Source organism: Schistocerca piceifrons, chromosome 2, assembly GCF_021461385.2.
Source record: "Schistocerca piceifrons isolate TAMUIC-IGC-003096 chromosome 2, iqSchPice1.1, whole genome shotgun sequence".
Lineage (NCBI taxonomy): Eukaryota > Metazoa > Arthropoda > Insecta > Orthoptera > Acrididae > Schistocerca > Schistocerca piceifrons.
Genome location: NC_060139.1, coordinates 922,185,284 through 922,207,381, shown reverse-complemented (window position 1 = coordinate 922,207,381; position 22,098 = coordinate 922,185,284). Strand labels below are relative to the sequence as shown.

The window sequence follows — 22,098 nt, the reverse complement described above, 5'->3', positions numbered from 1 at the left end:
AAAACACCATAACTCATACGCGAATGAAACTAAGGAAAGTAGACTACTTTTTGTGCTGAACTACCACTTACATCAGATACCGTTCGAATAGTAGAAATGGCAGCATTAAGTCTTTGAACAAGATTCTGAACGTGGGCTTTCCACGACAGACTATATGAACACCTAGAAATTTAAACTGTTCAGTTTCACTAATCATATGCCCATTCGGTGAAATTAAAACGTCAGATATTGTTGAACTGTGTCTTAGAAACTGTAAAAACTAAATCTTACTCTGATTTTGCGTTGGTTTATTTTCTGCACCCCATGAAGTTGTGTCTTGAACTGCACTATTTGAAACAGTGCCAACGGTGCAGACATCCTGTACTACCAAGCAAGTGTCATCAGCAGACAGAAATATTTTAGAATTACCTGTAATACTAGAGAGCATATCATTCATATAAATAAGGAACAAGAGTGGCCCCAGCACTGGTCCCTGGGGAAAGCCACGTTTAACCGTGCCCTACTCAGACCCCACGTCATAGCCAATCTCAACACTGTGGAGAATGACCTTTTGCTGTCTCTTATTGAAGTAAGAGGTGAACCAGTTATGCGCTACTCCCCGTATTCCATAATTGTCAAATTTCTGGAGCAATATTTTGTGATCAACACAATCAAACGCATTAATTAAATCAAAAAAGATGCCTGCCTTTTGTTTAATCCATTCAACACCTTACAAAGAAAAGAGAGTATAGAATTTTCAGTTGTTAAACCAACCCTAAAACTGACGTGTACATTTGATAGCAAGTTATGTAAAATAAAATGATCAGTTACCCTTACATACACAGCATGTGGTGTCTTTTGAAACACCAAACACTTCGGCTACTTTGGTTACGAAAGCACGCACCATACGAGCACCAACAGTTTGCCAACGTTCGAATTCACTGAGTTCAGACGTAATGCACCATAACAACATTATTATGACCACGACTGACACTTCGAATGTACTGACGGCATTCAATGGGCGCCATTCGTGGTCAAATGCAACAGCACCATCTAAAGGATTGACTAGCATCTGCATGTATGTTCGAGTATGGATTTCTCGCTGTTTTTCCGTATTTTTGTCCAACACCTGTATGCCCGACAGCTGATACCCACAGCAGAGAGACAAGTACTCACCTTCCACCAGCGTGCCGTTGAAGACGCCGCCGTGGTGCGGCGAGTAGAAGCCCTGCCGACAGCGGCAAACGTAGCCGCCACGCACCCAGCCAGGGCTCGGCCGGAGCTCGCACTGCAAAGTGAACACAAGGGAGCGTCAAGTAGGGGTGCACCTTGAAAAGTTCAGGGTGTTTAAGAAAATTCACAGTTTCCAACATGAGGCGGTATTAGTGAAAAGGGGGAGAAAAATTCTTATAACTGCACTATCCAGTTACACTCGCCCATGATCATCATCACGGTTGAGTAACCACTCACAGACGGAAGGTGACAGCACTAACAACGGAGGGTAACTAAGGCGTGTGGGGGACGTGGAAAATCGTGCAGGTGTCGCCGTAAGCGGAAATAGAGCGATTCATCTGACGTCCAGAAGGGCATGATCATTGGCTTTCTGGCCAACGGTGGGAGCATTTCCGAAACGGCTAAGTTTGTAAAAAGGTTGCCTGGTTAATGTATACCCTGTATGGTAAAACGCCGCTACGTAAAACCGACACCGAGACAACTGTGGTGCACCACGGTCCATAGAGGATACGGGTGAAAACGGCTGCGACAGATGGCCGTTGGCTTATAGGGCGCGAAATATCTGAAAACAAACAACCAGGAGGGAGTATTTCGGTCTGGGGAATGTTTTCGTGGCATTCTGGAAGCCACAATGGATCAACATAGGTATACAGTTATCATTGGGGGCCATGTCCGCCCCTTACGTGGAGTTTGTCTTTCCTCGGCACTATGGCATCTTCCAGCAGGACAATGCAATCTATCACACAGCTCGCAGTGTACGTGCGTGGTTCGAAGAGAACTGGATGATTTACTTTTCACCTCTGGCCACCAGACTCACCATCTCGATTTGGCTTTTGGCGCCATGGATCATCAACCAAGAAACCTAGCTTGGCTGAGTACAGCAATAGACTCGCATGGGTCCACGTTCCTGTCGATACCTTCCAGAACCTCACTGACACTCTTCCTGCACGACCTGCAGCGATCCGCGCTGCAAAAGTGGTTATTCAGACTTTTGACAGATGGTGACATTAATGTGAGTGGACAGTGTATAAGTTCGGAAACCAATAGCTGTAGAGTGTAATGTGTAGTACTGGATGGGGTAGGCTGTCCAAAGTCTGTAATTTACAGAACTCTGATGATGGTGCTGGTACCAGTTACAGCAGGGCAACGATCTGCTACTTGAATCATTAGAGGTTGTGCTGCTCCTTCACTACCTTAGCAACACAAGATCAATTGTTCCGTTCAAAGTGAACAAAGTCTACTGTAAACAGTGCAAAGAAAGCCTTCTGTTCCACGAGGGAAATGGCAGGCATGGACTTCTGTTACGTTTTAGCTGAAGGTAGAAATCGTCAATCAAGTGGAATGTATGCCGAACGACATACACAAAGCGCCATTCCATGTGCAAGAATGTTTAGCAGGCTATTCCAACGGCTTGCGAAGACTAAACCGTTTGCAGCGACGACAATGGACCGCGGTAGGCCTTGCACAATTCACACACCGGAGATGATGCTCAGACAAGCGTGCGTACGACTGGAGTTGCCGTGGTCAGTTCCGCACGAGCAGTTGATTTATCCATACCACATGAGACTTCCGCATTCTCTTCCAGTAGCAGATCACCATTCCCGATTACAGAGTGCCACCACTAATTTCTAGAGCAATCGCTGAAGATCCGTATTTCACAGATTGCATTAATTTACATACGAGACAGAATTCACAAGATATGGTATAGTAAACTATCACAATGCGTACATGTGCGCAGACTCAGATCCTTCAGCAATTATGAAAGTGAGGCATCAGGATCGTATCAGGATCAGTGTGTGGGCAGGATTGTCGGTGACATATGGCCACATTCTAGACCAAACTCATAAACGGGAGCTGTGTATCACCAATACTTGTGTGATGAATTACCCGCAATGCTGGAGAACATTATCCTTACAAAAACACAGCAATTGTGGTTTCTGAACGACGGGCACCATCCCCTTTTATGCGGACCTGGCGACAGTACCTCACTACAACGTTTCATTGACGATGGATTGATCGAGGAGGTCCAGTTGCATGGCGACAAATCTGAGTCTTTTGCATTTCCGGTCATGGTGACATTTAAAGGCATTGGTGCATGCCAAAACTAACGACAATGTGTAGACGTTATAGTAGCGTATGACTAATGCATGTAACGCAACCTGAATGGAATCCAACGTGTTTGAAAGAGTGCATGATTCACAAAGAAGAAGGGCTGGAGGACGTGTCAGGATATGAAATAACCACCCACAGGACTTTTCCATCGTGAATAAATCCACTCCAGCTGTGCTTGACAAAGGCTTTATTTTGATAAAATCGTATACACAACCGGGGTTACAAGATGTAAATCCCGTTTTCAGGAACATGATTGCGACCTGGGCTTCCACGACGTGCGGAAAGCTGGTACTTATATCGATCGCCCCGTTTACCCCATGCTCACTGATAATTGTACTGGACTTTTTATGCGTCTAGTACGATTTTCTAGTACGCAATAAAGCGTCTGAAGATGAAATTCATATCCGGAATATCGGGTCGTCTGTACGATTTCTCCAAATACAATATTTAGCAAGTACAACTGGAGCGGATTTATTCATCAGGAAAAATTTTTTCAACTGTTGTGGGTATCCCCCAAAGAGAGTGTTTTTTCAGGACTGCCTATAATGTCTGCTTCAACGTCAAAAACGAATGAGATTGGGAGGACAGACTGGTCCACATATCGACAGGTTTTGGTTTCTGGACATCTCACTTCTTCATCATCTTTGATCTTAACATTACTTCTTGTGGGTATATGCGACACTTCTTTTTTAAACACTTGTATACATCGATATTTCGTTCGATGGAGTATATGGCATGGCGCCATCGATACTGCGCCATTTATCAAAATATGTATCGATGTTTCCAATAAATCGATTATTTTTCTACATTTGGATACAAATATGGTTTAGCTTCAAAGCTGAAAGAAACCAGATAATTTCATAATGTTTAACACCTTTAAAAGAAAGTACTAAGACACTTATAACAAAAATTAAAGTTATATTTATTTTCTACGCGTCGCAAAAACCGGGTTTGACTCAATCTATTGTCATCTCGTTCAACCTTCTAAATTTCCATGCCAATTTCTTTACTACCCATGTCGATCCTGCACCACTGCGGGACAAATAAACAAGCGAAAGCAGGAGAGAAGACTCAATATATTATCCTTCTATCGGTTTCCTTGTCCATTCAAAACTTGTAACACCTGTGAAAAAATCTCTCAGATTCAACAGATGTCCCGAGCATTGTCAAATATTGAAATGCGCGTTTATAATTTTTGGAAATTGTATTTTATAATGTTTCTTAATTACCAAAGGATTTTCGCCTTTCTTTAAGAGTTTTGAGATAAACTGAAAATACATCAGAAAAAGTCTTCATTTATTACCACTCCAGGTTCGGTGTACTAATTTTTGGTGAAAAAAACTGGGGACCTATTGGATGGCGATCAGTTTGGCTTTTGGAAAGGTAAAGGCACCAGACAGGCATTTATGACGTACTGCTTGTTAACGGAAGCGAGAGTCAAGGAAAATCAAGATACCTTCATAGGATTTGTCGACCTATAAAAGCATTCGGCAACATACATTGGTGGAAGATGTTCGAAATTATCCGTAAAATAACTGTAAGCTGTAGGGGAAAACGGGGACTATGCAGTTTACGAGAGAAACCAGAGGGAAAATTAAGAATGGAAAAACAAGAATGAAACGGTTGGATTAAAAAGGGTGTCAGACAAAGATGCAGTCTTTCGGCCCTACTGTTTGAACCATTCGTCGAAGAAGCAATGCCGGAAATAAAAGTCCAGATGTAATATTAAACCTTGGGCGATAAGACATCAGTGACAAGGTTCGCTGATGACGTTGCCATCCTCAATGAGAGGGCAGAATATGGACTGAGAGTAAATCGAAGAAAGATGAAAGTAATGAAAAGTAGTAGAAATGAGAACAGCGAAGGACTTAGCGACATTGGTAACCACAAAGTGGACAAGGTTAAGGAATTCTGCAACCTAGGAAGCAAAATACACTACTGGGCATTAAAATTGCTACACCACGAAGATGACGTGCTACAGACGCGAAATTTAACCGACAGGAAGAAGATGCTGTGATATGCAAATGATTAGCTTTTGAGAACATTCACACAGGTTGGCGCCGGTGGCGACACCTACAACGTGCTGACATGAGGAAAGTTTCCAAGCGATTTCTCATACACAAACGGAAGTTGACCGGTGTTTCCTGCTGAAACGTTGTTATGATGCCTCGTATAAGGAGGACAAATGCGTACCATCACGTCTCCGACTTTGATAAAGGTCGAATTGTAGCCTATTGCGATTGCTGTTTATCGTATTGCGACATTGCTGCTCTCTTTGGTCGAGATGCAATGACTGTGAGCAGAATATGGAATCGATGGTTTCAGGAGGGTAATACGGAACGCCGTGCTTGATCCCAACGGCCTCGTATCACTACCAATCGTGATGATAGGCATCTTATCCTTATGGCTGTAACGGATCGTGCAGCCACGTCTCGATCCTTGAGTCAACAGATGGGGACGTTTGCAAGACAACAACCATCTGCACGAACAGTTGGAGACGTTTGCAGCAGCATGGACTATCAGCTCTGAGACCATGGCTGCGGTTACCCTTGACGCTGCATCACAGACAGGAGCACGTGCAATGGTGTACTCAACGACGAACGTGGGTGAAAGAATGGCCATACGTCATTTTTTTCGGATGAATCCAGGTTCTGTTTACAGCATTATGATGGTCGCATCCGTGTTTGGCGACATCGAGGTGAACGCACATTGCAAGCGTGTATTCGTCATCACCATACTGGCGTATCACCTGGGGTGATGGTATGGGGTGCCATTGGTTACACATCTTGGTCACCTCCTGTTCGCCTTGACGGCACTTTGAACAATGGACGTTACATTTCTGGTGTGTTACGACCCGTGGCTCTACCCTTCATTCTATCCCTGCGAAACCCTACATTTCAGCAGGATAATGCACGACCGCATAATGCAGGTCCTGTACTGGCCTTTCTGGATACGGAAAATGTTCGACTGCTGTCCTGGCCAGTACATTCTCCAGATCTATCACCAGTTGAAAACGTCTGGTCAATGTTGGCCGAGCAACTGGCTCATCACAATACGCCAGTCACTACTGTTGATGAACTGTGGTATCGTGTTGAAGCTGCATGGGCAGCTGTACCTGTACACGCCATCCAAGCTCTGTTTGACTCAATGCCAGGCGTATCAAGGCCGTTAATACGGCCAGAGGTGGTTGTTCTGGGTACTGATTTCTCAGGATCTATGCACCCAAATTGTGTGAAAATGTAATCACAAGTCAGTTCTAGTATAATATATTTGTCCACTGAATACCCGTTTATCTTCTGCATTTCTTCTTGGTGTAGCAATTTTAATGGCCAGTAGTGTAACCCGTGAAAGAGGACATAAAAAGCTGACTGGCACTATCAAGAAGGGCATTTCTGGTCAAGAGAAGTCTGCTAGCGTCGATAGTAATTTGAGGAAGAAATTTCTGAGAATGTGCGTTCGGAACACAGCACTGTGGGACAGTGAGGCATGGACTTTTGGAAAACCGGAACGGAAGAGGGTCAAGGCGTTTGTGGTGTGGTGCTACAGTAGAATATTCATAATTAAGTGGACTGATGAAGCAAGAAATGACAATGGGAGGTGAGGAATACGTAGAAAACATTGACAAGAATAAGGGGCAGGATGATACGATTTGTGGTACCATATCAAGGTACAGCCTCCATGGTATTTGAGAGTGCTCTAGAGATATCCAGGAATTAGTGGAATGCGTTAGGTGTTAGTGATTGGGATGAAGAAGTTTCCGAGGAGAGGATTTCACGTCGGCTCACTACAAACCAGTCTGAAGGCCTTAGCCCCTCCTCCCCCCACCCCTTTCAAAAATGATTAGTCATAGTTCGCACAACCTGGTCGCACCCCAGCCCTGGTCCCTCACTCACTCCCTTGCCACCTCGCCCTCAGAGCGCCAAAGCCAAAGTTGAGGACCACTCCCACATATTTTGTTTAGTAAATGTCACACTACGGTCGCTGCGGACGTACCTGCGTGGTGTCATTGTGGCACTTATGCGTACTGTGGAATGCCCGCAGCTCGGATCGCGGGGGTGGCTCGCTGCTTGCCTCGCACTGGTTCACCTCCAACGGCGTCACGTTCACGTCAAGCGACAGGTAGCCCTTCGTCCTGCAACACAAATAGGTCATCGGTTCTAAAAGCGGTACACTACGGCGCTGGGATGTAAAACAACGGGTATTATGCCGTATCAATACACGATAAATATTACTCACTTCCGCACCCAGTGTCATGCCTGTGTGGTGGCATTCGAGTAGGGTATTAATGAAACGAAATGAAACTTCACGGATTGAGACGGTACGTAATGTTATGTCACTGAGTGTAAAATCAAAGAAAATAAGACGTTGCATCCTATGTGATCAGGATGCCTGCTCATATGCGGATGGGAATGGCGTCAAAAAGCCGATGTGTCTTATCCTGAGGCAACATATCCCACAATTATTATACTTTGTCAATGATGTGCTGAGTACTGGCCCTGGGACGGGGTTGATGTCTGAGCTGGTCCCACACATATGATCTACTAGGGACAGTTCAGGGCATCTTGCTGGTCACGGCAGTACTCGTCAACATCAAGCAGACAGTTCACAGAGACATGCGCCATAGGTGAACTACCATTGTCCTTTTGAAAAACAGCTTCACAGTAGTATCGCATGAGAGGTAACACATGAGGAGAAAGACCGTCCGTGACATACCACTGTGCCGGTCGAGTGGCCGAGCGGTTCTAGGCGCTTCAGTCCGGAACCGCGCTGCTGCTACGGTCGCAGGTTCGAATCCTGCCTCGGGCATGGATGTATGTGATGTCCTTAAGTTAGTTAGGTTTGAGTAGTTATAAGTTGTAGGTGACTGATGACCTCATATGTTAAGTCCCATAGTGCTCAGAGTCATTTGAACCATTTTTGAACATACCACTGTGCCGGCAGAGTGCGCCTATTCACCGGCAGTCACGACCTGAAATCATAATAGATGGCTCCACACACTAAGACGCCAGATGTGACACTGCTGCGACCTTACAAACACTGGAGAATGTGATCTCGCCCAGGTTCCTTCATACCAGTCGGCGATGGTCATCCGGGGTGGTACAGAACCTAGATTCGTAGCTGACCACATAACAGTGCGACGCTGTCCAACAGCAGTCCATGCTCCCCTGTCGCGGCACCACTCCAAACGCAGCTGTTTGTGTTGTCAGGTTAACGGCAGTGTATGCATAGGATGATGATTTCCTAGTCTGGCTGCTGGTAATGTCCAACCAGTGGTGCATGATGGCACGTAACTTTGCAGCAAGTCCACTACTCGTTCTCAGATGGCAGGCGTTTATGTTAGTACTTGGTGCACAATACGGCTATCGTTCCTTGTGGTGGTCAGACGTTGTCGACTAGAACCTTGAATTGCGAATCCTCTCGTTCCCATGGACCATAACATCAGATCACTGTCACATCCAAACACTCCAAAAATCGGAATGCTGTACGATTCGACGATCCAGCAAATAGGAATCCAAAATTAGACATCTTTCACCGTCTGGCAGGTGTTGGTTACGCTGCCTCACACATGTACGCGGCATCTTCGTGTTCTTCACTGTGATGACTGAAGATCTGACCCTGTTTCTGCCCCTTAGATATCCTACCAGCGCTGATAACAACACCTAACACGACTACCACTAATGCAGTCTGGTAGCTGTTAAATGCGTCACAGAGAACTGCAACGTTCCTCCTTCATAGTGTGTCCCTGTACGAAGTTACGCTGATATCCGACTGTGTCCTCTTGGTCATTAACGTTTTTGTCAGTAGTGTGCAATGCTACGTGACTTAGAGAGACATTAGTGCTTGGATTAAAAAGAAAAGAAAAGACCGATGAAACTTATTTTAACATAGAAGTGTTGCAATAGCAAGGTTCTAAACAATACACCACGAAGGAATTATCCGAATGGGACTGAAATCGGTAGATGTGACATACATGTACAGACATACAAATGATTACATTTTCAGAAAATCTGGATTATTTATTCAAGAGAATGAGTTTCACAAAATTGAGCAAGTCAATAACACGTCGGTATACGTTTTGTGAGCAGTTAGTCGCCTCGGCATTGATTGACAGAATTGTTGGATGTCCTCTTGAGGGATGTCGTCCCAGATTCTGTACAAATGGAGCGTTAGATAGTCAAAATCCCAAGGTGGTCGAAGGGCTCTACCCATAATGGTCCGAACGTTCTCAATTGGAGAGAGATTCGACTACTTCGCTGGCCGAGGTAGGGTTTGGCAAGCACGAAGACCAGCATTAGAAACCCTTGTTGTGTGCGGGCGGCCATTATATTGCTGAAATGTCTCCAACACATCTTCGCTGGTCATCGCGGTTCAGCTGGAAGCGGGACTCATCACTGAACACAGTTCTACTCCAGTCAATGAGATACGCGTGGAGACGCCCGACTCCGTTGTGATACCAGCCTGCCCGTCGCCCGCCATACGATCAGACAACCAGAAGTGATATTTGGGATGCCATTTCGTTTCATAGCAGGATCCCGCTGGTTGTCATCAGCAGGACCCTTACAGCCCAGTCGACGGTATTCTACGCCCCATTTTGTTGCCCTTCATGGTAAGGCTTCCTGGGTGTACATTTCAGTAAAATAACCCGCCCCCACACACTGAGAGTTTCTACTGTGTACCAAACACTATCTCAGTCAGCAACGTACCCATATCAGTCTCCAATTGAAAACGTTATGGGCGTTATGGGGAGGCCCCTAGAAGCAGCTCGGGATTTTGACGACCTAACTCGCCAAATGGACAGACTTTGGTACGATATCCCTTGGGAGGATATCCAACAGCTCTTTCAATCAATGCCAAGCCGAATAACTGCTTGCATAATAACGATTTGTGTTTAAATAACAGTAAGCTTAAAAACGCTAGGAAATTGTTTGATTTTTAATATTATTGTCAAGCGCCGTCTGATAATTCGCCTGAAATCATAGAGGAATTTGGAAATGACATTAAAGTTCAGGAGAAAAATATAAAAATGGCACTGCAATTCTATTAGAGACAAAAGAGGACTTGGAAGACATTTCGTCCTTATGGAATTAACAAGAATACGGAATGTAGTTTATTTTTCTTGTGTAGTGTGACATAACTATTCGCATTTAACTTTTGTGAATGAAATTAACTAACATCAGCTGACTTCTGAGATCTTGTCAACTCGTAGGAAGCAAAGAATCGAATTGCTTTCGAAATACATATGATTTAGTTTAGAAAAAAATATGGTTGCCAGTCTGTCGCAGCTAGTTAGATGATACGATAACATTACATATAAATTGTTAAGGGACCTGATCCTATAGCTTAACTGAGACAAGGAGCTGAGAAATACGAGTACGCAGATCGAATCCATACAACGATTTATCGCCCGTTGGTCTGTGAAACCTGTCAGTCTTGGTTGTGGCTGTAAGCGGTTTTCCGTTTTGGTATGCTGAGCTGATGCCTAATCTCCCCCTCAGAAAATACGACATGGAATCACTTTAAATACGATAACGCAAGGAACAAAGTTTACATAATTCACAGACAGATGGCCCAACATAACTTCTCACCGTGTGGCGGCAAGAAAGGCATCCGGCCACAAAAATGGAAAAAATATGTAATCGTGTGAACCACGGACTCCATATGAAAGAGAGAGATTTAAAATTAATACTAACATACGTTTGAAAAATTGTAAACGTTTTTTAAGGCATGATGCAGTCTGGTGAAGCTCATAGTTGAGGTCACAGCGTATGATGGCAGATATGGCTCTTACGGCTGCAAAGCGTGCGTGCAGCATATGTAACTAGGCGCTAGAGAGTATGAGAAACCCACATAGAGGCCTTCCACCATTCTTAGCTGAGAGTTATGAATATTACCGAACCATCACTTTAATACGGTAAGTCATGGTTGAAGTATACTAAAACGAATTAATTACAGAGGAATGAGGAGGCTGTCAAAACTCGCTCACGAGAACTATCAGGAAGAGCTTCCAACGAAATGTAGGAACACCGAATGCAGTACTGATCCTACTTCTTGCAGTCAAAAAGGAACACTCACATTTATAGTAATTGCAAGTTTAAAAAAAACTTTTGATAGTTTTGACTGGCGTTCACTTCGGAAAGATCAGGGATAAAATACGTGGAGGGGGGGGGGGGAGTCAACTGTTATCAACAACTTCTAAAGAAATCAGTTTGTAATTTTAAGAGTCGAATGACATCAAAGGGAGACAAGTGTTTGAAAAGGGAGTGAAAGAAGTTAGCAGCCTATCCATTATGTCGTTCAGCCTATACACTGGCCGTGCATTAAATCAAACCATGGAGAAATTTGGAAACGACATTAAAGTTCAGGAGATAGAAATAAAAGTGACACCACAATTCCATTAGAGACGACTGAGAAGTTGGGAGAACAGTTAAACGGGATGGGTAGCATCTTGATAAGAGGTGCAGAGGTTATAAGGTGAAAGTCGAATAAATGAAACGAAGATTTAGTCGAATTAAATCAGGTAGTGGTAAGGAATCTGGTTAGGAAATAATGTACTGTAAGGTTGCAGGAGATTTTTGCTATTAGGAAAGGAAAATAATGGGAAAAGTAAATATAAAACTCATGTATGCAACAGTAATAAAAGCGTTTCTGAGAATGAGGAGGTTTTTAACATCAGCTATAAATTTAATTTTAGGAAATAAATTTAGGATGTCTTTTCTGAAAGCGTTTCTTTGGAACATAGCTTTGTACAGAAGGGAAATGTGGACGATAAACGGTACAGATAGACAGCACTGTACTGCTACAGAAGAATACTGAAGATTAAACTGTAGATCACATAGTTAATGAAAGGGTGGTGGATCTAACAGAGAAGAAAATAAATTGACGGCACAACTTGACTAAAAGAAACGATAGGTTGAGGGCACACATCGCGAAGCATCCACCAGAAGTTGACATGCTAATGCAGCCGGCCGCGATGGCCGAGCGGTTCTGGGCACTTCAGTCCACAACTGCGCGACTGCTACGGTCGCAGGTTCGAATCCTGCCTAGGGCATGGATGTATGTGATGTCCTTAGGTTAGTTAGGTTTAAGTAGTTCTAAGTTCTAGGCGACTGATAACCGCAGAAGTTAAGTCGCATAGTGCTCAGAGCCATTTGAACCATTTGAATAGAGGCAGGCTATCTCACAGAGCTCTATCGAGCAAATTTTTGGACTAATGACCACGTCAACAATATTTAGTATAAAGCCCCAGCGGAAATAGGACTCATATAATTCCTTTGCTAATAAGCATAGAAACACTAAAAAATTTAGATTCTTGCACTTTCTAAATCTTAGTCATTCACTGAATTTACCACTGGCATTGTACTGTCGTCATGCGCAGAGTTCAGTATACGAGGGCTACTCGGAAAATAGTGTCCGACCGATCGCGAAATAGAAACTACTGCAAAAATCTAAAATATTTTCCATTGTTCCTTGTCTGTGCCAAAACGTTGTTTTTCATAGCCAGCGCTTCTTGTGAGCAGAGATGAACATGAAAGGGAGCCAAGTCAGACTATGTGGCCGGTGGTCAAATGTTTCCCATCGGAAACGCTGCAATGGCATCCTCATTGCCCCTGCAGTGTGAGGCCGGGAGTTGTCTTAACGAAGGAAATGCATGACAGGTATGTTATCTGGGGTTGCATGAAATCAGGCGAAACCTCTCAGCGGGCACCCATACTTGAAGAGAGAAAATATTGTTTTAGACATCTGTACATGCTCACTGTACTCTCATAACTGAAAAGAGTCACTTAACGTGATCGATACTAGAGACACAGCCCTACATGTCTGTGCAGCACTTTATCGGATTTTGACTATTGTTTCCATTTCGCGACCTATCGGACCTTATTTTCCGAATAGCCCTTGTACATGCTTTTTCAGAATTAAGGGCGAAATCGTACAGAATATAGTGCAATAATTCTTTTAAATATGTGAACTTTAATGTGTTTGTTGTTCTGATATGGTATCTGCTCCTGAAATCATATTGAAAAGAAAGACGTTCTCGAAAAAATAATTAATTAAGTCTTGTAGAATACGATTCATTTTTATACTAGTCAGAAAGATGGGCTCTTCCCCTATAATAGGACTATTTATCCCATGTTACGGTATTCCTCTCAGTTTGTTTTAATGAGATTCGAACTTTATTCACTCTCTGTCTCGTAAAATCTACTTCTGTTGGGCCCTAAATACTCTGCTACATTGCACCAAAAGTGTCAGTTGCAATTTATCATTTACTGTGAACTAAACGTTAAATACTGTTTGTGATTACATTTCTTCTATCTCGGCGTCTCTAGATGGAACTTTCTCTTTGTTGATTGGCATTTGAAGTCGCTGAGCCGATGTGCGTCAGCGCCTGTCAAATAAAATGAGAGCCATTAAAGGGCCGTGACGACCCTCGGCGATAGCGATTCGATATCGGAAACATGGAACTAATCAGGGATCGAGAGACCAGGAATATCCGGTAGTAACTGACGCCTATGTGGAATGAATTTTTACCAAGCGAAATATTCGTAGCTCGAGCCACTAGATAATGGGTAAAAATAATCATCACAATTGGCTACAGCTATATTTACTTCCGCTGAAATTAAACAAAAACTTAATGTATATGTATAAAAGGTGCGGAATTCAACGAGTAGAAAATGCTACAACATATCCTCGCAGATTAAATGCATCGATGCAGAGTGATTTATACGAGTATATTCTGCAACGCTTTTTACTCCTTGAGTTGTGCACCAGTGCCTTTATCGCATCCTAGGTGTTTTCACTATTTCTTATAAGTTCAAGATAATTTATTCATGACGGTACGTCAGAGGCTACAACCGTCTCTCATACCACGACAACTTCAAGCATATTTCCACTGATTCCTCCTAAAGTAAGTGAATGTGTTTCTCTAAGTCCATCCGTCGTAGTTACGAAGCAAGACTGAATTTTTAACATTTGCTGTCGACAGACATGGTTAAAATATTCACTGACAGATCGAAAATAACTGATCATCCAGACATGAGTGTCACTTCATTTCTTCTGACCTCTAAGCAGACACATTCCCTCCTTCCGAACAAACCAGCATTTACCGCAGAGGCAGTGGCTGTCATGTACACATTTTTTTGGTCAGGTCACCTGCATTATACACGATATCTGACTAGTTAGGTGTACTATCGACTCTCAACACCCAGCAATTCGGACGGACAGCATCGTTCATCTTATGAACATAATGCGGAAGGTGAATGAGCTACAGTGGGATGAAACATGGGTGAAATTCCTGTGATGACATCGCATTGAGGTCTCCAACAAAATGAGTACGTAGTGACACCACATCATCTGGCTACGTCAGTATTGATTGAAATTTAAAATCGTGATTGAAATTCTCACTGTTTTCGCATTAATGGGATGTTAAACATAATGACTATAGCAGAATGTTATTTTATAGTACTTTATGTATGAAATATCAAAATATTTGTCTATATTTGTTGTAGTATGTCTCACGAGATTGAAATATGGAATTGGCGAATACCACTAATCTGAAACACTGTCCGAACATACCTCAGAAGGTACAACGGTACCGACCGACCGTCGTGTCCATCTCAGCCGACAGGCATCAGTAGGTACGAATATGGAGGGGCTTGTGGCTAGCACATCTTTCTCACCGCCATATCGATTTTCGTGACCAGAGCTGCTACTTGCCAATAAAGTAGCTCCTCAATATTATCCTCTCAAGGGCTAAGTGCACACCGCTTGTCAAAAGCACTCAGAAGATCCGGACAGTTTGCGTCCAAATGGTAGTCAAGCCTGATCTGATGGGAACCGGTATTACCACTACGGTAAGGCCGTTTGCTGGTGAATGCCACACATACGTCATACTGTATGCCAGTACCACGTCACACCCATCTGCTAGCGGTTAACGGAAACAACAGTCGACTACTAAGAATTTGAAATCAATAAATGCAGTACTTTGGAAGCTAGACAGCAAGATTTGTCAGGTCACATTGTTAAATCCGACGTCAAAAAGTTTAAAAATGAAAAATTGCTGTGTATTGCCTATTTACATACACTTCTACACGACTGCTCCGCATTTCACATTTCGGTGTTTTGACATTATTTCTGGAATAGCACGTTGTGAACATAACACTTAATTGTTCCCGTGCGAGCTCTGGTTTCTCTACTTTATTACGATGGCCATTTTATCCTATAGAGGCGAGAGCCAACAAAATATTTTGGCATTCGGAAAAGAGAAAGTTGGTTATTGAAATTTAGTGAAAAGATACCGCCACAACGTAAGATACCATTGTCCTCATGATTACCACACCAACTCTGCTATCATATCCGTAACTCTCTCTCCCTCGTTTCACTATAAGAGAACTCGAGCTGCCCTCCATAGAAAAAGTTTAAAGTTCTCCATCATCTTAATTAACTAATTGGTTCAAATGGCTTAAATGGCTGTGAGCAGTATGGGATTTAAGGTCTGAGGTCATCAGTCCCCTAGAACTTAAAACTACTTAACCTTAACTAACCTAAGGACATCACACACATCCATGCCCGAGGCAGGATTCGAACCTGCGACAGCAGCAGTCGCGCGGTTCCAGACTGAAGCGTCCACAGCGGCCGGCAACTAATTGGAACTAGAAAAAATAGAAGATCGTTGAAAATGAGGTAATGCAAAAACGAGTATGGCAGCTGATGGCCCACATGTCCACGCCAAGAACCAACAACATCCGGACAGCAATTTAACAGGTACTGCGGTGGACTAGCTGCAGCAAGAAGGCCAGTTTGTGTCTATGCCGTACTCAGCGGGACGCTTGTGGCAAGCGCTACTATGAAAAAAGTTATAAAAATAAAGTAGGTGTTCTAGAGACGGCACCAACAATAAGTATTGTAAAGCAGACTGGCTTGATGAAACGAGGTTTTGCGTCTGAAGGTGAAGCATTCCTGCGGTCGATTGACGCTATTTGCATTATGAAGAGTCTGTCCAGGCTCTAAACTGGTGGGCGTTTCGGAAGGGGCAACTTATACAGTATTAGCAACTCATACAGGGAGGGATGAAGTAAGCGAAGCAAAGTTTCTTATAAAATGAAATGCAAAACTGTTGGAATACTGTGTTTATTAATCATCAAACATATTAATCGAATGGAGCAACAAGTTTACTGTAACCTGTCACGCTTTATTTTCTTCCATGACCCGTTTAGGAGGTTTAAATTTCCATCGTCAGTTAGGTTTAAATCTTCATCATCAGTTGTGTTATGACTGTGGCAGTGTCTCGTAGAAGAGGAAAACAAAAGTTTTCTGTGTATGGTTCGTAGTTTTCTAGAGGTCCTTGATTGAAAGGATGAACGAAAGCATAATTTAAAACTAAAAATACTTCCAATGATCACAGAGTCCTTTTCGTGTCCTGTTACATTGTATACAAAATCGCACATTGTAAACACTAAAGGGAGCAAGAATGGCGTCTAGAATCTAATAAGTGCAAAGATCATACACCAAAACAAATGTGTTCTGGTAGAATAACTTTATTGATCACTGGGGTCACTCACGAACGACTTCATACATGCGACACTCTTAGTACATCACCTCTGCCCTACAGGATCGTTGAGGATCTCGGTAGCAGTATTCAAGTACTCTTTTGCTAATTCTTGCACATTCCGTTTTTCCAATAAAACGCAGTCTGGTTCACCTTCCCGGCAGCATTTTCTGTGTGACTATCCCAGTTTTAAGTTGTTCGTGGTTGCGATCCACAGGTATTTAGTTGAAACGTTATTGTTGTGGTTTTCAGTCCTGAGACTGGTTTGATGCAACTCTCCATGCTACTCTATCCTGTGCAAGCTGCTTCATCTCCCAGTACGTACTGCAGCCTACATCCTTCTGAATCTGCTTAGTGTATTCATCTCTTGGTCTCCCTCTACGAGTTTTACCCTCCACGCTGCCCTCCAATACTAAATTGGTGATCCATTGATGCCTTAGAACATGTCCTACCAACCGACACCTTCTTCGAGTCAAGTTGTGCCACAAACTCCACTTCTCCCCAATCCTATTCAATACCTCCTCATTAGTTATGTGATCTACCCATCAAATCTTCAGCATTCTTCTGTAGCACCACATTTCGAAAACCTCTATTCTCTTCTTATCTAAACTATTTATCGTCCATGTTTCACTTCCATACATGGCTACACCCATACAGATACTTCCAGAAACGACTTCCTGACACTTAAATCTAAACTCGATGTTAACAAATTTTTCTTCTTCAGAAAAGCTTTCTTTGCCATTGTCAGTCTACATTTTATATCCTCTCTACTTCGACCATCATCAGTTATTTTGCTCCCCAAGTAGCAAAACTCCTTTACTACTTTAAATGTCTCATTTCCTAATCTAATTCCCTCAGCATCACCCGACTTAATTCGACTACATTCAATTATCCTCGTTCTGCTTTGGTTGATGTTCATCTTATATCCTTCTTTCAAGACACTGTCTATTCCGTTCAACTGCTCTTCGAAGTCCTTTGCTGTCTCTGACAGAATTACAATGTCATCGGCGAACCTTAAAGTTTTTATTTCTTCTCCATGGATTTTAATACCTACTCCGAATTTTTCTTTTCTTTCCTTCATTGCTTGCTCAATATACAGATTGAATAACATCGGGGAGAGACTGCAACCCTATCTCACTCGCTTCCCAACCACTGCTTCCCTTTATGTCCCTCGACTCTTATAACTGCCATCTGGTTTCTGTACAAATTGTAAATAGCCTTTCGCTCCCTGTATTTTACCCCTGCCACCTTCAGAATTTGAAAGAGAGTATTCCAGTCAACATTGTCAAAAGCTTTCTCTAAGTCTACAAATGCTAGAAACATAGGTTTGCTTTTCCGTAATCTAGCTTCTAAGATAAGTCGTAGGGTCAGTATTGCCTCACGTGTTCCCATATTTCTACGGAATTCAAAATGATCTTCCCCGAGGTCGGCTTCTATCAGTTTTTGCATTCTTCTGTAAAGAATTCGTGTTAGTATTTTGCAGCCGTGACTTATTAAACTGATAGTTCGGTAATTTTCACATCTGTCAACACTGCTTTCTTTGGGATTGGAAGTATTATATTATTCTTGAAGTCTGAGGGTATTTCGCCTGTCTCATACATTTTGCTCACCAGATGGTAGAGTTTTGTCAGGACTGGCTCTCCCAAGGCTGTCAGTAGTTCTAATGGAATGTTGTCTACTCCCGGGACCTTGATTCGACTTAGGTCTTTGAAACGATGAACTTCAAAAGTGTGCGATCCATCGTGTAACCGAAGCTGAAAGTAATTTTTTAGTACTTATGCGGAGCACTTTGTGACGGTACGTCATATAAATATTGGCATTTTTGCGGTTGTAAATCGTAGTTTATGTATTTTATGAATATAATTAGTGTAAAGGATATAGTTAATGTTCTTGAAACAACTGATACGCAGCGATAGCATCTTTATTTAATGTCTATGAAAATAAAAAAGGATCGAAAGAGACGCGATTGTACGGCCGAGGAGGAAGGACGTATTTTGTGGGACACACTGTTTTGTTTCGCTATACGGAAGGCAGCCATTGAGCGGCTACACATATTTTAAGTAAGTTATTCGCATTTTGCTTAAATAAACGTGTTATTATTATTACAAAATGAATTTCTTTGTAATAGTTGTCATCTCAAATGTTCGCAGTGGCTAATCATTTTTAATAAGCATTTTTCAGTAATTTGCCCTGCGAGAAGTTCATCTTCCGATGCAGCCTCTGGGCGGCCATTACGCGCCGAACTATTAATTTATTTATCAAAGTGTTAACAGTAAGTGTAAATGCGAGAGATTTCGTTGTACGAACCATTTAAAATTGTAATAGATAATTAATTTACGTTAAAGTTCATGTTATTAAATTATACAGATTCCATGAGTTCAGTAAGTTTTATCTTGGCCACTCCACGGCAACAATCGAAATTCTCTCAAGCCTTGCTTTGCAATCAATAAACAGAAATTCACAAAATTACATTCAATTCAGTTAACGGCAACTATATTTTAGTCATCACGTTCAAAATCTAAAGTTGGTACATGAATAACTGAGGGCCTTCAAGAACCCCTTCCATACTTACTTATGCACGTAAGTAAAAGTGATAAAAAAAAGACAATATCCCTGAGAGAAAGAATCATGCTGATAAATTAAAAAATATATAAAATATATATGTAATAATTTCCTTTGACAATATCCCTGAGAGAAAGAATCATGCTGATAAATTAAAAAATATATAAAATATATATGTAATAATTTCCTTTGTATGTGACGTCACGAATCCCAACGAACGTCACAACTTCCCTGAACGGTAAACGGTATCATCATCTGAAACAATCTAAACTACACTCCTGGAAATGGAAAAACGAACACATTGACACCCGTGTGTCAGACCCACCATACTTGTTCCGGACACTGCGAGAGGGCTGTACAAGCAATGATCACACGCACGGCACAGCGGACACACCAGGAACCGCGGTGTTGGCCGTCGAAAGGCGCTAGCTGCGCAGCATTTGTGCACCGCCGCCGTCAGTGTCAGCCAGTTTGCCGTGGCATACGGAGCTCCATCGCAGTCTTTAACACTGGTAGCATGCCGCGACAGCGTGGACGTGAACCGTATGTGCAGTTGACGGACTTTGAGCGAGGGCGTATAGTGGGCATGCGGGAGGCAGGGTGGACGTACCGCCGAATTGCTCAACACGTGGGGCGTGAGGTCTCCACAGTACATCGATGTTGTCGCCAGTGGTCGGCAGAAGGTGCCCGTGCCCGTCGACCTGGGACCGGACCGCAGCGACGCACGGATGCACGCCAAGACCGTAGGATCCTACGCAGTGCCGTAGGGGACCGCACCGCCACTTCCCAGCAAATTAGGGACACTCTTGCTCCTGGGGTATGGGCGAGGACCATTCGCAACCGTCTCCATGAAGCTGGGCTACGGTCCCGCACACCGTTAGGCCGTCTTCCGCTCACGCCCCAACATCGTGCAGCCCGCGTCCAGTGGTGTCGCGACAGGCGTGAATGGAGGGACGAATGGAGACGTGTCGTCTTCAGCGATGAGAGTCGCTTCTGCCTTGGTGCCAATGATGGTCGTATGCGTGTTTGGCGCCGTGCAGGTGAGCGCCACAATCAGGACTGCATACGACCGAGGCACACAGGGCCAACACCCGGCATCATGGTGTGGGGAGCGATCTCCTACACTGGCCGTACACCACTGGTGATCGTCGAGGGGACACTGAATAGTGCACGGTACATCCAAACCGTCATCGAACCCATCGTTCTACCATTCCTAGACCGGCAAGGGAACTTGCTGTTCCAACAGGACAATGCACGTCCGCATGTATCCCGTGCCACCCAACGTGCTCTAGAAGGTGTAAGTCAACTTCCCTGGCAAGCAAGATCTCCGGATCTGTCCCCCATTGAGCATGTTTGGGACTGGATGAAGCGTCGTCTCACGCGGTCTGCACGTCCAGCACGAACGCTGGTCCAACTGAGGCGCCAGGTGGAAATGGCATGGCAAGCCGTTCCACAGGACTACATCCAGCATCTCTACGATCGTCTCCATGGGAGAATAGCAGCCTGCATTGCTGCGAAAGGTGGATATACACTGTACTAGTGCCGACATTGTGCATGCTCTGTTGCCTGTGTCTATGTGCCTGTGGTTCTGTCAGTGTGATCATGTGATGTATCTGACCCCAGGAATGTGTCAATAAAGTTTCCCCTTCCTGGGACAATGAATTCACGGTGTTCGTATTTCAATTTCCAGGAGTGTAGCTACTCAGTTCGCACCCTAGACCGTTTATAAATATTAAGATCAGCAGAGGTCATATAACACTTCACTGGGGAATTCCATATATCACTTCGGTTTCACGAGATGCCATCTCGTCTGTCTGTTCGAACTGTGACCTTTCGGGCAGGAAATCACGAAATCAGTCACTCAACGGGTAGACAATACGACTGTGAGTAGTGGTGTGCAAAACCTTTTGAAAATTTACAAATACGGAATCAATCTGAAATGCGCTGTCAACATGCGTGTGAATATAGAGCCAGTTGTGTTTCGGAAGAGCGATATGTTCTGAATTTCTGCTGGTTGTGTCGCAATAGATCTTTCTCAGGGAGGTATTTCATTATGTTGAAACATTCCAAACCATTAAGCAAATGTTCAAAATTTGCTTGTCTGTTATCTACAATTCTCGCAGTTACTTTAAATTTATTAACATTATTCGGTTTTTGTCTATACGTGACAGGTCACAAATTCAGCTGCTGCTTCCAATGCCAGAAAATGAACGTGTAACGTGTGAGAAAACGTCTATTCAGATACGCCAGCGGACATCAGTAGATTGGCCTGGTGCATTACTAGCTACTGGGCGGTCCGTGGCAGCGCGCCGCCTCACTTGGGAGTTAGTGCGTAGCGGCTTATCTAACTGCCACTGGCTTCTGCGAGACCTAACTTGGCGGCTCAGTTTTACGACTGTGCACAAGTTGCCCCGCCCCAGTTGAGAGGGACGCGAAACTACCGCCAGTGGCTCGCAGCGAAATGACTTTGCGGCCGACTTGAGTGGACGGCAGACCATGGATTATCCACTGCTACTGCTACTGACCAAACACGCTGGGGACCTCGGCACGTGAAGCCGCGTTATGTAGCTGAGTAAACTGTGACGACCGACATTTAGAAAGTCCACGCGATGCTTAAATGTACTTAAAAAATATTTCAGTTGCATTGCAGCTAGGCTAATTCCTTGGAG

The 22,098-nt window shown here is 43.6% G+C and overlaps 1 protein-coding gene across 1 annotated transcript in view; it reads right to left on the bottom strand.

Moving 5' to 3' along the window:
- The window catches only part of LOC124775981 (probable G-protein coupled receptor CG31760), a 440,811-nt gene that overhangs the window by 219,783 nt on the left and 198,930 nt on the right, over window positions 1–22,098 (bottom strand). The window contains exons 5-6 of the mRNA XM_047250822.1: window positions 7,318–7,456; window positions 1,156–1,267 (exon numbers count right to left, since the gene is read on the bottom strand). Of these exons, the coding sequence (XP_047106778.1) occupies window positions 1,156–1,267; window positions 7,318–7,456 (251 nt within the window). The remainder of the gene's footprint in view (window positions 1–1,155; window positions 1,268–7,317; window positions 7,457–22,098) is intronic.